The sequence below is a fragment of the Cinclus cinclus genome, chromosome 4 (genome assembly GCF_963662255.1).
Source record: "Cinclus cinclus chromosome 4, bCinCin1.1, whole genome shotgun sequence".
Lineage (NCBI taxonomy): Eukaryota > Metazoa > Chordata > Aves > Passeriformes > Cinclidae > Cinclus > Cinclus cinclus.
The window spans coordinates 70,284,194-70,299,917 of record NC_085049.1 but is presented as its reverse complement, the minus strand read 5'-3'; the positions used below and the strand labels follow the sequence as shown (position 1 = coordinate 70,299,917).

Genomic DNA, 15,724 nt, shown 5'->3' with positions numbered 1-15,724 from the left:
CAGAAAGACAGAGATCAAAGCAGTTTGCTTCTCCTTGAAGATCATATTTCTTAGTGACTTCCTTGCAAAGCAATAGTCACAACTTATTTAAGTCCGGATCCATGCTGAGCAATTCCATCAGTTCCCATCAAGCACATCCTTTGGGGGTGGGAGCATTTGACACTGTCTAATGTGGCAATGAGCTGGCTCAGTACCTCCCTCCAGGCTAAAATTCAGCTGTTACTGGGAAAACCCAGTAAAAAGCTCTTTCCCAGCTAAATCAGAGCCATTGGCTTCTTGGTGCTCAACACTTCGGGGCAGCGATGAAGGAAAGACATGATCAGTAACCTTTGGTGCCAGGCACTGTCAGAGCCTCTGGCAGCTCCAACCCTGATGTCAGCCCGTGGGTGACATTGAAGGGAACCAGACTGGAAACACAACCTTGGGATGATCAGAGGGAGGGGGATGGCTTGCTGGGGGTCCACGAATGGGTTGGGCAGGACTGTGGGGAGCCAGACACCAGCCCTGCAGAGGCATTGCTAGGGCAGGACTGACAGCCTGAAGGCGCTGAAATAGGATCCCGGGCTGTGGGCAGGGTGTGGGGAGAGCCAGGGCCAGTAAGACCCACTAGTGCCTTCAAGGCCCTGACACACAGCACACGCAGCTGAGATACACTGCTTTCAGTGGTGGAAGTGATTACCTTCTTTTCTGGAAGATAACAGAGCCTGTGTGCTTCACTATTCTTGGGCCATTTATTTATATTGAGGATTACTTCACCTGCAGGTGCTCCTGCCCTGGCTCCCTCAGCAGCAGCTCACGGTGCCCCAGCTGAAGAGGGTCACAGTGACACTGCTGTCATAGTGACAGAGCTTTAGGGTCACGGTGGCACTGCTGCTTCCACTCCATGCAGCTGCTTGCATTGAAGCTTGACACCTCGGCTGATAAAACCCAAGATGTGAGATCACACAGCACAAGGCTGGGGTTTCTCAGGCTCCCTTTGTTCTTTGGAGCCCTGGGAGCTGCGGCAAGGAGGTGTCCAAGCAGCTCCCTATGCAACCTTCCCAGCCTTGCAGGTAACACATCCAGCTGGAAGCAAGCCGGCTCCCAACACGCCATCTGGGTGTCACTGCACCATGTCCTCTACTGCAAGGAAAGAAACTGCAGTCTACTGCCAACACTTCAAACTTGGAGAAGCTTGAAATACGCCACGACATTATATATGAGCTAATGTCAGCTTGAGATGTTTTGCAAACCAACCCTATAGAATCACTTAGATTAGAAAAGACCTTTGAAATCCTCGAGTCCAGCTATTCGTCTATTCACAAGTGTGCTTGAAATTTACTGATACAAAAGTGACAGATTTGCGTGTATCCTAAAGGAGAGGGGTATGCCAAACACCCCATTTTAGAGGACATGCTGCATAAGCATGGATGAGAAAATCAGTGGAGCTAATGCTTTGTAGGATATCAATGAAAATTGAGAGATGTTTCAAAGACTAAGTTTTTTTCAGCTCCTTATGACTTTTCTATGCCTCCATGTGCATAAACACCAGCTATTCTGTCCTTGGTCACACCCAACTTCAGTTTCACCCTCTTCATCATGTGGCGGAGCTGGCTGGCATTGCAGGGGAGTTTTTGTCCATTCCCTTCCTTGCAGTGGTATCACTTGTTTTCCATGTCCTCTGGATATTAATGCAAAATAATGGATAGCACAGGTCCTGACATAGCATGACCCTGACTCACAGCTAAATTGCTTGAGGACCCTGGCACCTGTCCAAGACACAATAACAAACATCAGCCAAAAGAGGAAGCATATTGTGTCAGGTCCTTGGCAAAGAGCTTCCTCTAGATGATCTAGAGAGTAAGCACCACCTGTCTATCTTGTCTGTCTCAGATCTCCATTGCTTCCTCTGTCCTAGATCCAAATTTCTGGCAGACTACCATGTGGAAGGTGAAATGAAAAGTTCTGTTGGTGCAAGGCTCTGAACACCAGAACATTTGAATTGCAAGAGCAAACCAACAGCTGTGAACTGATGCAGCTCATAGAAAATTTGATTTGCATACCTTGCCCCTTGGCACCAGCTGCTGTTAGCACGATCCTTAAAATCAGATGACCAAAGGGAATATGGTTTCATTATTTGTTTCTGGTACAAGATGGAGCAATTACTCTACCTGGAGAAAAGAGAAGAAATTAGTCAGAAGAAGAATTTGTCAAAGACGAGTTAGAGGTTTAAGCACAGTAGTGGATCCAGCCTGCCTAGCCACACAGGGAGCCAAGACTGGGAAGCATCACTTGCATTAGGGCCCCAGCTGGTGGTCATGATCTCATGCTCCAGACTAAGTGTTGGCTGAGCTCTGGTCTTTGACACTGTTTTTACCTGTCTGGGAAAAGCTAAGGACTAATATATACACTGAAATAATGAGATTTGCATATTGCCCTTGATATATCACACATGGAGAGAATGTGGAACAAAGCCACAGGGAAGACAGATGGGATGGAAGTCAGGAGGGATGAGGTCATGAAGAATATCTTTGTGTCATTCAGGAAAATTTAGCTACTTGTTGTCTGGAGACCAGAACAGAGATACTCCATGATGCCTAAGCAGCCTTTTTCCCTGGCTGCCCATATTCACTCAGCTTCCATCATCTTTCAGGGCTTTGCAGGAACACACACACACACAAAATGCCTAACACAATTACAAAACCCTCAAAAAAATAAATACTCTGATGCCAGGCACAACCATTACTCAGCTGATTATCACAAAATATTGCTGGGACCTGGAACTCGGAAGCCCAAGGGTCATTACTGTATGAGATATATAAGAACCAAAGCCCCACTAGCTCCAGATTTCAGCTGTTCAAAAACACAACTTGAAAATATGAACCCACTAGTTTTAAGAGAAAAAGAAGTATCTAAAAATATACCAAAGAGAAGCACAGGCCACCTGACTCTGTACATTGTTCCAATCTTCATTCATGCTAAAAATGTACTCTCGTGTCTGACTGTACATGAATAAATCCAGCCAACTAAGGCCAAGAATACTTCAATCACAGACATGGACAAAAGACAAAATCAAGAATGAGCTCAGAAATAATAAGTTTTCAACTTCTCACTCTTAACGACAACAGAGGACATATTTTCTGTGCCCAAAAACCTGAATCTGCAACACCACAAGGGTCAGATTAATACAGTTTCACTTCATCACCCCACCTCCACTCTGGAAAATAGCTGCACCTTACAATTTCCCCTTCTCACCTCCACTGCTAGAAGGCACTTGATGCCTTCATCTCTGCTAGCTGCTGCTCCTTCCTGTTCCTAACCTAATGCAGCTGGCAAAGCAGTGGGGAAAGGTTATCCTATGAAAAGCACATGTAGTGCTTTCAAGACTCATCACAGGTAATATATGATTGTTGATATCATATATCAATATATGATGCCTATTCTTCAACTGCAAAAGGTGTACTGCTATTCTAAAATTGGATTGTAGCTGAAGGCATGGCAATAACTGAATTGCCTCTCCCTTACCTAGCCAGAGCTCTCAGCTTCAATTTTACCTTAGTTACTTGCACCAGATACATTCTGACAATGACTTGCTTCCACATCCTCTGGACAACCACAAATTGATCCTGATGTGCAAAAATCCTGATTATTCATACTGAGTTGCTAGAATGCTTTTTGCTACTCAGCAGCATCCTGAATCCATGCGTTTTCCCTTTGGTGAATTTCCACCGAGGTCTTTTCACCACACCAAACTGGACAGTTGGCCTTGTCACCTGAAGAGGAAGAGTGATCTGGGGAGATCACCTGGCCGCTGAACCACTGGCCTGCCTTCCTTTGAGTTTAAGCTTTTTATCTGTGTAGATTCATGAGTTGTGGGCATGCAAATGTGAAGGTAGCTCCTCCCTGCCTTGCCCTCCTCTCTGTCCTTGGGCAGCTCCATTTCTTTGTTATTAATTGGCTCAAACCGTATTTCCCCAGACACTTGGGCAGTTGTAGCATCAGCCAGTAATCCCCTAATTCCCTTGGACACCCAGGAGTCCCTTGTGTGCAACTCTACAATTGCATTTTGCACGTGTTGCACTCTGTGATACACGAAATTGATGTTACGCTGTGATCAAAGATGTCCTTGTCCTCACAGCCAATTCTGGTAGCTCGCACAGGATACCAGAAATTGTAGCTGAAATTCTTAAGATGTCACCATCTAAAGCAAAAAGCCTTTGGAAATTAAACTCTCTTTCTCACAGATGACAGGCTTTGATACTTTGTTGAAATAATCAGCACAAAGCTTGTCCTGAAATGTTAAAGGGTACACCTAGACTCTCACAAGAGGTATGGCAAATATCACTGGTATTGGGGCTTTCTTATGTCATGCTAGGAATCTGTACAATCACAGCTAATTATTTATAATTAAATGAGAAAAATTCTGGTTCTAACATCTCCGCCACTTTACCCTTCCTTTTTCACCTAAAAAACCTCTCAGCTGGCAGCAGCCAGACAACTTTTTGAGAGGCTGGAACTAGATGATCTTTAAGATCCCTTCCAACACAAGCCACTCAGTGGTTTTTTGATTCTATCCTTTTTAACTGTCTTTTCAGGTGTGATCTTGGTCTGTATTAGACAGCAGTGACTTCACTGAGGTTCACGTAGCTACTACGTAAAATCATATATCAGGAGTTCAGAAAAACTAGATCAGAGAAGGTGCTTGTTAAAATATCAATCCAAGAGGCTGGTGATCTAAGTGTAAAAGCTTCCCTGAGAACCATGTCAGGCATAAAATAAAATGTGCAGGGTAGAGCTGTACCTGTCAGCATCCTGGGACCATATCTTACATGGCATCCTGAGCTGATGCTGATAGCATTACCGAGTTCTTTATTTCCTAGCGTGGTGGTGAGTATCTGGAGAGCATAAACCCCCATGTTTTATTCACAGTTTTTATTTCACAAAATATTGCATGTTTTAGTCACAATTTTGGGTGTTTTCAACAGCTCCCCTCTTGGAGAGGACCAGCAAGGGCTGCTGGAAGACCTTTGAAACTTCACAGTTTCCATGGGGGCTACAAGAAATTATGTCCTTCCTTGAGCTTAAACCACAAAGGTCTGTGTTTATACTACTCAAGGGAACATTTCTTAGAAGACCGAGTGTGGGTCCTGCTTCAGAAGAGTAAAAAGCACGCAAGTACCCAGGTAGTTTGACATGTCTGTGAATTCCAGGCTCCTTCGTGTGGCATTTTTGTCTGGGTCCTGGTCACTCTGCAGCCCAGCATGCAGGGGTCACCTTCTCTCGGGAGACTGCAGATCATCCGCATTTAAAGAAGAGATCCTGGTTTCCAAGCAGATTTCCGACCCGAGAGTACATTTTAATTGTAGCAAGCTCGCAGATCACTAGATGGCCTCGTAACCTCAGAGATTTGGGCAGATCCAGGCTTGGGCTCAGGAATCACCAGGCTTAAACCCCTGGCACCCCAAGTACTGCAGAAGCATCGGGCGATGCACAAGAACCTTCTAAAAACGCAGCGCAAGAAATTTGGTACCCTTTGTCCCACCGGGAAGGTAGAGAACCCCAGATTTGTCACTCCTGTTGGAAGCTGTTCGTTTTCCCTAAATCCCAGTAGATGGGACTGGAGATGGGGCCGAGACTAGGTGGGAGCTGTTGGGGAGTTACAGGGGTCTCGGAGGGAGGCGAGCCCGTTCCGGGGGGATCTCTCTGTGAAGCTCAGAAACCGGGGAATTGGAGGGGATGCAGGTGGGTTTGGTTCCTTGTCCCACACGAATGAGTCACGGCCACTGCCACGTGAAAATGCGGCCACTTGGAGGCCTCGGGGGAAACACCAGTGTTTGTAGGTGTAGGTGTGTCTTACCTGCCGCTGAGCTGTGCCCTCCTTGAGGGACAGCAGCAACAGGGCGCTGTGAGGGAAACCCCGGCCCTCCTGCCTACGTCGGAAAGGGTCTGAGGAGAGAAACGAAGGGACCTTTGGAGCAGCAGAGAAACGAACGGGAGGGACGGAGAAGGCGGAGGTGCCGCTTGCCCGAGGGGCAGAGCCGGCGCTGGGCGCTCTCTCGGTGGCCGCTGCCTGCGGTAGCTGCTGCTGCTGTGTCCCAGAGGCTGGAGAGCTTTTCCCGGGCCGCACCGGGCTGACAGCGCCCTGGATCTGATGTGCAAAGGGGGAAAAACCCCCTCATTTCCCTGCAGTTCAGCTGGGACGTGTGTTATCGCTTCCTTTCCCGCGCGGCTTTTTATCAACGCTTTTAAACACGGGGCCAGTTCACACTGCCGCGCGTCTTTCAGAAAAGCCTTTCGAACGCATTGGGGGCGATCCCAACCCACGGCAACGCGCAGGGGTCCGGACTCGGAGCGGCTGCAGGACGGGAAGGAGAGCCGGCCCGAGCTGCAGCGAGGCCTGGGCGGCGGTGCCGTGCGGTACGGGGTAGTGCGGTACGGTACGGTACGGTACGGTGCGGTACGGAACGGTGCGGTACGGTACGGTACGGTACGGTACGGTACGGTACGGTACGGAACGGTGCGGTACGGAACGGTGCGGTACGGTACGGTACGGTACGGTACGGTACGGTACGGAACGGTGCGGTACGGTACGGTACGGTACGGTACGGAACGGTGCGGTACGGTACGGTACGGTACGGTACGGTACGGTACGGTACGGAACGGTGCGGTACGGAACGGTGCGGTACGGTACGGTACGGTACGGAACGGTGCGGTACGGTACGGTACGGTACGGTACGGTACGGTACGGTACGGTACGGAACGGTGCGGAACGGAACGGTGCGGTACGGTACGGTACGGTACGGTACGGTACGGTACGGAACGGTGCGGAACGGAACGGTGCGGTACGGTACGGTACGGTACGGTACGGTACGGTACGGTACGGTGCGGTACGGTACGGTACGGTACGGTGCGGTACGGTACGGTACGGTACGGTACGGAACGGTGCGGTACGGAACGGTGCGGTACGGTACGGTACGGTACGGTGCGGTACGGTACGGTACGGTACGGTGCGGTACGGTACGGTACGGTACGGTACGGTGCGGTACGGAACGGTGCGGTACGGTACGGAACGGTGCGGTACGGTACGGGGTAGTGCGGTACGGTACGGTACGGTACGGTACGGTGCGGTACGGAACGGTGCGGTACGGTACGGTGCGGTACGGTACGGGGTAGTGCGGTACGGTACGGTACGGTGCGGTACGGAACGGTGCGGTACGGTACGGTACGGTACGGTACGGTGCGGTACGGTGCGGTACGGTGCGGTACGGTACGGAACGGTACGGTACGGTACGGTACGGTACGGAACGGTGCGGTACGGTGCGGTACGGTACGGTACGGTGCGGTACGGTACGGTACGGTACGGTACGGTACGGTGCGGTACGGAACGGTGCGGTACGGTACGGTGCGGTACGGTGCGGTACGGTACGGAACGGTGCGGTGCGGTACGGTACGGTACGGTACGGTACGGAACGGTGCGGAACGGAACGGTGCGGTACGGTGCGGTACGGTACGGTACGGTACGGTACGGTACGGTACGGTGCGGAACGGAACGGTGCGGAACGGAACGGTGCGGAACGGAACGGAACGGTGCGGACGCTCCGGCGCTGCCGCTTTAAGGCGGTCGGGAGCGCGGCCCGGCCCGGCCCGGCCCCGGGAGCGCGCCGGCGGCAGCAGCCGCAGTACAGCAGGTACGTGCGGGCCGGGTCGGGTCGGGCCGGGTCGGGCAGCGGGCCCGGCTGTCCCCTGGCCCCCGCCGGGAGCTGCCCGTGCTCCCAAGGCCTGCGGCCGCGTTGTCGTGGGAGCCCAGCGGCGGGCGAGCGGAGATAGCGGCGGGGCGGCCCCGGCCGCGTTTGCCTCCCTCCGTTCCTTCGCAGGAGTGGGCGGTGGGTAGGGCGGGCAGCCCCCGAGGGGAAGGTGAAGGTGCGGCGGGGTGGTTGTGCTTTGGGCGGCTCTTGCTGCCTTAAAAAAAAAAAAAAAAAAAAAAAAAAAAAAGCTTAAATTGCATAGAAATTGGGGTTTGATTTGGGGGATTCAGGTTTGTTTGTTTGGTTGGTTTTTTTGGGGGGGGGCAGGATGTGAGGTTTTTCTTATGCGTTTTGCTACGTTTTGTCTTCTTGCCCAAGTTCTACTCACCCACTGATTTACAGTAAGACAGGCAGGCCAGTAGTGTCAAACGCAGGGATATCCATCCTGCTATCCATCCTGAATTTATTCCCAGGAAAATGGGTGGGCCAGGATGTCAAAAACAGGGATGCCCATCCTGATGCCTTCCTTCACAAAGCACTTAAGCTCATTTTGGCGTCTTGAGCGCTGAGCTCTTGGCAGGTGTTTCTGTACCAGTGATTAATTTCAGGAGAGTAATCATCGTGACAGGCAAATAAACTGCTGCAGAATCTCAGCCCTGCTAATTTGCAACAATTCGTGGAGAAAAGCCAGCATACAGCAGCATTTGCTGACAAGATTTATCTCTCCAATTGATTGCAGTTAACATCATGCTTCCCTTAGGCAGATGAGGATTATAGAGCTCTGCCTTCAAGAAGGAAGGCATTTGCTAATTGTGCTCATTAATTACATAGACTCTGATGAACGGCATTCTCCAGTGTGGAAAAATGCAAAATGTTTGATTGTGTGTATTTATTTGTAACAGAAACATGGAGCCTCTAGCCAATGATTTAAACAACGATTTAGTGGGAGTATCAGCCTAAATAACAAAGTGTGAAGTTACAGCTTAATGTTTTAGTAAGTGATGAAACCAAAGCCAGTTCTTAAAGCAGAGACCAGCACACAACAAAAATACCGCTAAACACGTATGAAATTTTTTCTAAAGATACAGACAAATAAAGAGAAACTGACCTAATGAATTACAAAGTGGTAAGACTGTTTCATTGGCATATTCTTCCTGTTGTCCCTTTGTCTGGTTTTAAGGACAACCTGCACAGCTGTTAGATGGAGAAGTTGTCCATGGTTCTTCTGCTGTGAAAAAGTGTCGGGCTGGGATGAAAGTTGTTTTTCTACATGCATCATTCTGCTGGTTTGTGAAAACCACTGCAGAAAAGAGAAAACAACAGTTCAGTTTCTTATTTGTTTGTACTTGCAGTCTTGCTGTTGTGGAAGCACAGGCCCGAAATGCTTCCCTGGTTGTCGGTTTCAGGGGAGGTTCAAAAGCTGTGCCCTGAAGCAAGGAAGTCGGAGTTGTTGAAAAGAAATTAGAGAGCAAGGTGAGGAAGGAAAAAGGGTATGGAAATACTCATGGATGGGTGAAGGAGGTCTAAGCAGGAAGGCTGGAAAACATTTCCTCTCCCTGTAGGCCACTTCTTGCTAGTGTACTCACAGGATCAGCATAGGAAAGGGCCCAGGGTCTGCAAGAGAAGGCGGGTGAGGAAAGTGTGGTGATGAAGTGCTGAGAGGCTTCCTTTGCCTCTCAATGCAGTGCTGTGCCTCTCTCCTTCTCTTGATTCTTGAATGAATCTAAACTCTAACATACTAATCTTCTGTTCTCCTTCACTGCTTGTGTGAAGTGTACTCACACCTTGAGTGGTGTGAGAAGGCCATCCAGTCCGAATGTATCACCGTTTAAAAACTTAATTTAAATATGGTGGGTTCAGTTTCTCTCTTCAGACAGCTTGGAGCATGTTTATATAGTTTGTGAGAGTGGGCTACGGGGTTGGATGTCTGCTTTCTTCTGCAGCTGATAGCATCCACATGAGACTATTGCACCGTAAGACTAACCAGTCCTTTAAAATAGACTGAAATGCAACAAATTGGGGCTATTCTGGTTAAGATCAGTTTTGTTTTGTTTTGTTTTCTATTTTTGTAAATTTTTGAGTTGGCAGATTGATAAATTCCAGGGAGAAAGAGGAAATCCTTTAATTGCTTGCCTTCACAAAGATGCTTTTGTATTAAAGATTGATGACCATTATAGAACCGGTAATTAATGGTGCGTCTTCAAACAACCTACTGATAACCACTGCTATGTCCACAGGCCCTGCAATGCCAGAGTATTCCTGTGAAACCTGAAGATTCAGTGGAAGAACCCTAAATGGGAGTAGATTGCTGTGTGTGTATCTTCAGGGCAGAGGGAGAGAGATGTTAAAAGGTTGCACATTTAATTTTTAGCTCTCTCAGCTGTCCCACTAACTGGTTGTTTCTCACTGCATACGTTTAGAGTGCTCTTGTGAATGGGTCTCTTGATGGCTTCTTCCTCAAATACCACCTCTTTCAGACTTAAGACTGGCAGAGGCAAGGCACAAGAGCACAGGCACCTCTTCGTCTTGAAGTCCCTGGTGGTGCAAAGCCGTGAAGTTACTGAAGAAACATCACTTACGAAGTATTTTTCTCCTTTCAGGAAATCATCCATCACTATGAAAAACCACATCCTGTGAGTTTGTTTCAAGCTTTGTGCCTCCTCACTTACTGCAGAAAAGCTGTGCTTCGAGCTCTCCTGGGGAAGGCTGGTGTCCTTGGGGAAGCATGACCTTCCGTGGCTGGAAGTGGCTGCTCCTCTTGGGCAGGCAGAACAGCCTTGCCAAGGTGTGGAGAAGCAGGAGGGGAGGCCCCTCTCTGTGCTGGAGGCGCTGCTGCCATTGGAGCACAGGCAAGCCTCTGGACCCCGAGGTGAGAGCATTTTTGGAGGAGAACACCGAGGTCACCAACAGCGGGCACCTCACACCAGAGATCCGGCTGCGCCTCCTCACCCCTCGCTGCAGGTTCTGGAGAGAAAAACCTGACCTGTGGCCTTATGGGGACCCTTTCTGGGCAATTTACTGGCCAGGAGGCCAAGCCCTCTCCAGGTATGCGGTACAATTCACCATAGCCAATAAGTCCAGTGTCCTAGGATGTCAGACTTGGCTCTGTTTGTAGCAATTCCTAGTGATGTCTGTTTGCCTATCTGCATTATCCATCCTCCTCTCTGCTTATACTGGAGTGTTCCAATCTCTGCTGACTGGCAGTGAGTTCCAGCACCTGCTGTGTAAAATAACTTGTGTCTTTTAAGTAGAAATCTGTTATATTCAGTGGCCGTGCATGTGCTGACAGTGGGGCTGAATTTGGATCCAAGGAAGGGCTGTGCAGTTGCCATCAAAACCTAGTGAGGTGTTTAATTCTATCACTCCAAACAAGAGGATTGCTATTTTGTCATATCGTGTGTGGGTTTTTTGTTGGAGACAGACAGGAGTGTGGATTTGCCTCTGGTCTGTTGAGAAAAGTAGTATAATGCTGGTGCACATATAGTGCTGGTTACCCTGAATCACTCTCCTCATCTAGGATTTCAGCAGCCTTATTGCCATGACTTATTGTGGCTTTTAGTCACATCAGAAGCCACCTTTTGATCTTAGCCATTGACTGTCAAAATGTCTCTCAAGAACTAGCTAAGAGTTATTTTATTTTGCAAAATCAAATCTCTCACTTAAACAACAAAAAAAAAAATCTTAATTTTTACAGCAGAGAACAAGCTGTTAGAGTCCCCACACAGATGAAAGGGAAGAATCTGAATTGGGCCATTACTGTTTTTCTGCAAGAAAGCACAAGTAAGAAGGCAGTATGGCCAGGTAAAAGATGAGTCTTACTGTTAAACTATGAGTTGATTAGCCTGCCATGTAGATGAACTACAACGCTCTTAAACATGGGGTATATAAAATAGATCAGTTAATTTCTTCATTTGTTGTTATATTATTTGTATGTTCAGATATTTGGGTAGCAATAATAATTATCTGGCATTTAATTACTTTATTGTTTTACTGTTTATGCACTGGTTTGATGTAAGAAATGTCAGAAATCAGTTGCATAATTTTCAAGAGTGAAAAGGGAGAACAAAAACATATGGTTGCCTCCATAACTGTCCTCCTTTCACAGTCAGTGTTTCCACAGCATCAGGAGTCTCCCGTTTCAAGCTGCTACTCTTGGTGCAATCCAATATTCCTCGTTAATCCAGGAGAGCAGAGACACTGTGTGCACTGTTCCAGGGGATAGAGCAGCATCCAGCAGTCCTGAGTCACCACAATCAGCAGCAGTAACTCAGCTGGAAACAAGGCATTTCCAGCATTAGGACCACATCGTGCCTTACACAAGTGACTAATGCAAAGTCATGGCAAATCCGAGCGGAGCCCCTAGAAAGGAGAAACACAGCACTTCTGTGGAGATGCCACACCTGTCCTTGGTCCTGGTGGTAAACTAGGGGTTGTCCTTAGGGGAGTGATGACCTTAGGGGAATGCTGCTAAACATCTGAGCTGCTGAGCCTTGACACAAATGTCCTGCACTTGACAAGCTTACTAGGCCTCTTGGTGCCATTCCTGCTGGTGCTTCCAGGCCCAGACATTTCCATCCATCCATTCCTAATGTACACCAGTCTTAAATTTCTGTTACAGTTTTCTGTACTGCAATCCCCTTGCAAAAGCTGTGCTTACCTGTAGCACTCTGAAGAGTCAGCCATCACTTTCCCTGTCAGAAGGTAACACCAGTGTAGAATCCTTTCTTGTTTCTACTTCAAAAGAAGCTATGGCAATTGGTAGTAAAATTATGGCAGTTTGCAGTAATTAATTTCGCCCAGGGTGCTTCTCCCTGACACTTGGGGCTTTCCCCTTTGCAGCCAATTGAATTTCAAGGCAGCTGTTCAAGTTCTGAACCCTCTGCAATGGGTATAATATGATTCATAGCATTTAACAATAACTGCTACTTGCCTTCTGTCAGTTCTCCCAGCCTAAAGGTTTTTCAGGATTTCTTTTGGCAGGTGCCAGCAGTTAGATGAGGACACCCTTTCTACTCACCACAGCTGTATCCTTTTTCCCGTTGCTGCTCAGGAACAACACTAAGCCATCTCAAAGTATCTGCATCTCTATCTGCATGGCTCAGGAAAGAAAAAAAAAAAAAAAAGAGGAGAAATTCCCCTTCTTCCAAGCAGTTGCATGAGCAGTGTTTCAGATTGATGGGTGGGCACTATATTCACTGTAAAGGCATCATGTTTGTTCAGTCAGATTGCTTTTAATTTCTACAAATCCTTACTCTACTATTTCTCAGGCATTCTCATGAATTCTAGTTACCTAGAAGTGTCTGCTTACCAGTTTGTGTCTACTCAACAAATAAGCTCACTTGTCAGAAAAGGAGCTGACTGACATAAAACATTGCTTACTTGGCAGAATTTCTTTTTGTTTGTGGGTGGGGATAAGTAAGGGAGAAAAATGATGCTTCTTGATTTTTATATCATCTAAGACAAATAAGGAGTTTCATGGCAGCTGCACCTGAGGAACAGTGTTAGGTACCACACTCCATTACATGTTTGGCAAGAAACTCCTACGCAGTGTAATGTAAACCTGAGAAATTTGTGTGGTCTTGTTCACTGCTTTACCCACTTTTCTTTTTCAGGTATATTTTAGATAATCCACACGTGGTTAAAGGGCGATCGGTTCTGGATCTTGGAAGTGGGTGTGGAGCAACAGCAATAGCTGCTGTGATGAGTGGTGCATCCCACGTCCTTGCCAATGACATTGACCCTAGTAAGGCTTTTCTTTTCATCTCGGTGTAAAGATACTAATTTGTAAAGCATCTTTAACACAGACTCTTCTTTGCTCCATGTGGGAGAAATTCAAGTTCCAAACAGAATCCTAAGAATGCTAAAAAGAGCAGGTTTTTTTTCTTTTTCTATATATTCCAGTACTGGGTTTTTCCAGTACTGGAAACTGGGTTGTACCAGCCTCTCTTGGCCCAGGTATATCTCCATAGCTCCTTAGAACAAGCAGGAAAGTTTCTGTCAAGTGTTGCTCATGCACCATCACAGCTGGTTTGGATGAGAACTCCAAGCACAAGCAGCAAGTTGGCTTCTCTGTAGGACCATAGCATTTTCCTGTACTTTCGTGTACATCAGGGCCTAGATTTTGCATTTTTCCACTAGACTCTGTCCTCCCATAATTGACTTATGAATATTTATTCATAATTTAATTACTCATTAGTTAGGAAGGAAGTATATCCATAGCGCAAGGCAGTGACTACATTCTACTTCAATTCCATTATTGGTTTCCATTGGCATACATTCTAGGAATACTTCTTCCCCGTGTCATGGTGTAATGAGGATTAAAATTTCATCACTTCATGCTAGATTTTGACTTACAATAAAAACTGTGGAAGCCACCTAGATAGGATGAACAACAACATTTGAGAGACAAAACTGAAAGGTGTGTCACAGAAATATGTAAGGGGGCTGGCTGGCAGACACCTAAAATATAACTTTAATTTTCCTATGACTTTTCTTCAGTTGCAGGAATGGCAATGATCTTGAACTGTGAACTGAACCACCTGAATCCCTTCCCCATCACCATTAAGAACATCATCAATTCAGAGGCTGGCAACTGGGACCTCATAGTTCTAGGAGATATGTTTTATGATGAACAGCTTGCTGATGGTCTGCATCACTGGCTGCAGAAGTGCATCAGGATTCACCAGACTGAAGTGCTGATTGGTGACCCTGGCAGGCATCAGTTTTTAAGCCACAGCATTCGCAGTCAGCTGCACAAAGTTATAGAATATTCACTGCCTGAGTATACAAGACAAGAAAACCATGGGCTAACATCAAGTATTGTCTGGAGTTATCAGCCCTCAAACAGCTTAGACAACTCTTGAAGCTGCCTTTCTATGGGATTTTGTCTCACTTGGTTGGCTTTCTGCAGGTATATAAAATGAAAACAGAATTAAACAGGGAACATTATCTGTTAAAGTAAAGCAGCTTACTGTACTTTCACTGGACTGATTCCAGTTATACTCACTGAGATTTTTGCTCAATTTGAGGTAAAAGCTACATGCAAACTGTGTTCAAAGGGGCCTGCACTGAAGTGCAGATCTACAGACAACTTACATATAAGAGTTTGCATGCTTGATGTTTCCCACATATATTTGTGTCTTGCTGACATTACTGTGAAATGTTTTGGATGTCCAGCATACTGCTGTGGGGAGAGTGCTGTGGCTGAAGGACTACTGCACTGCTTCCACAGGCTTTTGCAGCCAATTTCTAGAAAATTTCTAAATATTGGAAATTATTGCTGTCCTCCATAAAATTCTTCACTAGATTATTAGCTCATAATATGCTCAACTTGAAGTGCCTTGCTCTTTTTCTGGGTATCTCTGAATGTCAAAGTAACTAATTTGAACCTCTTCCTTTCCTTCTATAATAAAAATTTCCTCTTCCTTGAAACTGCCAGAGTGATTATGTAGGAGTTGTACCCAAATCTAAACTCTGCTTCTTGACTGCCAGCCAGTGTAAAAGCTTTAATAAATGGAAAGTGAATAAATAGTTCCAGCTATAACTTCATCCCCTTGAGAGTAGGGTGAAATGATCTACATTCCTTACATTACCCTTTGCAAGGTAAACCAGGCAATATATCACCTTGGGAAGCTGCTGAGGGATGAAGAAGTCTTTACTTCTGTGACAAACAGAGGGAAACTAAATAAAAACAGGGAATAAAAGTCTGATATCATTATTTTGCTCTTTGCTTGAGGAGATGCTGGAAAAACTCCAGAATCATTCTCATTTTATCTGCCAACTAAGAACCAGTTTCATCTGCCAAACATGGTAAAAAATTATTTGATCCTGGGGTAAGATGCTGTAACTGTAGCCATTTGAAGAAGAAACCAATGCTTTCAGAGCAGTCAGTGCTTACAGGAAGTGTCAACTTCAGCAGTCCACTATTGAACAAGTGGTGATGAGGAGCCAATAACTGCACCACAGAGCACAGTGCACCTACAACTCTCCTTCTGCCAGGT

General features: G+C 46.8%; 1 protein-coding gene across 10 annotated transcripts; it reads left to right on the top strand.

Annotated features, from left to right (window-relative positions):
* Nucleotides 1-6,077: 6,077 nt before the first annotated feature.
* Nucleotides 6,078-15,441, top strand: ETFBKMT (electron transfer flavoprotein subunit beta lysine methyltransferase). Of its 10 annotated transcripts, none has more exons than XM_062492468.1 (5): nucleotides 7,392-7,667; nucleotides 9,077-9,197; nucleotides 9,962-10,769; nucleotides 13,337-13,467; nucleotides 14,223-15,441. In XM_062492468.1, exons 3-5 carry the CDS (start codon nucleotides 10,450-10,452, stop codon nucleotides 14,585-14,587), a joined length of 816 nt encoding a protein of 271 aa, XP_062348452.1. In that variant the 5' UTR covers nucleotides 7,392-7,667; nucleotides 9,077-9,197; nucleotides 9,962-10,449; the 3' UTR covers nucleotides 14,588-15,441. The 10 variants fall into 10 exon arrangements, with proteins under 10 accessions (XP_062348449.1, XP_062348452.1, XP_062348451.1 ...); XM_062492467.1 differs by adding an exon at nucleotides 9,287-9,354 and having other exon boundaries at nucleotides 7,392-9,197; nucleotides 10,325-10,769; XM_062492463.1 differs by adding an exon at nucleotides 9,287-9,354 and having other exon boundaries at nucleotides 7,392-9,197.
* Nucleotides 15,442-15,724: the final 283 nt, after the last annotated feature.

Bases quoted from the DNA above. Each gene is read 5' to 3' on its own strand.
- ETFBKMT (XM_062492465.1), top strand. From the start codon at position 10,450: ATGACCTTCCGTGGCTGGAAGTGGCTGCTCCTCTTGGGCAGGCAGAAC. The intron at 10,770-13,336 runs GTATGCGGTACA...TTTCTTTTTCAG, and splicing joins GGAGGCCAAGCCCTCTCCAG to GTATATTTTAGATAATCCAC. The intron at 13,468-14,222 runs GTAAGGCTTTTC...ACTTTTCTTCAG, and splicing joins TGCCAATGACATTGACCCTA to TTGCAGGAATGGCAATGATC.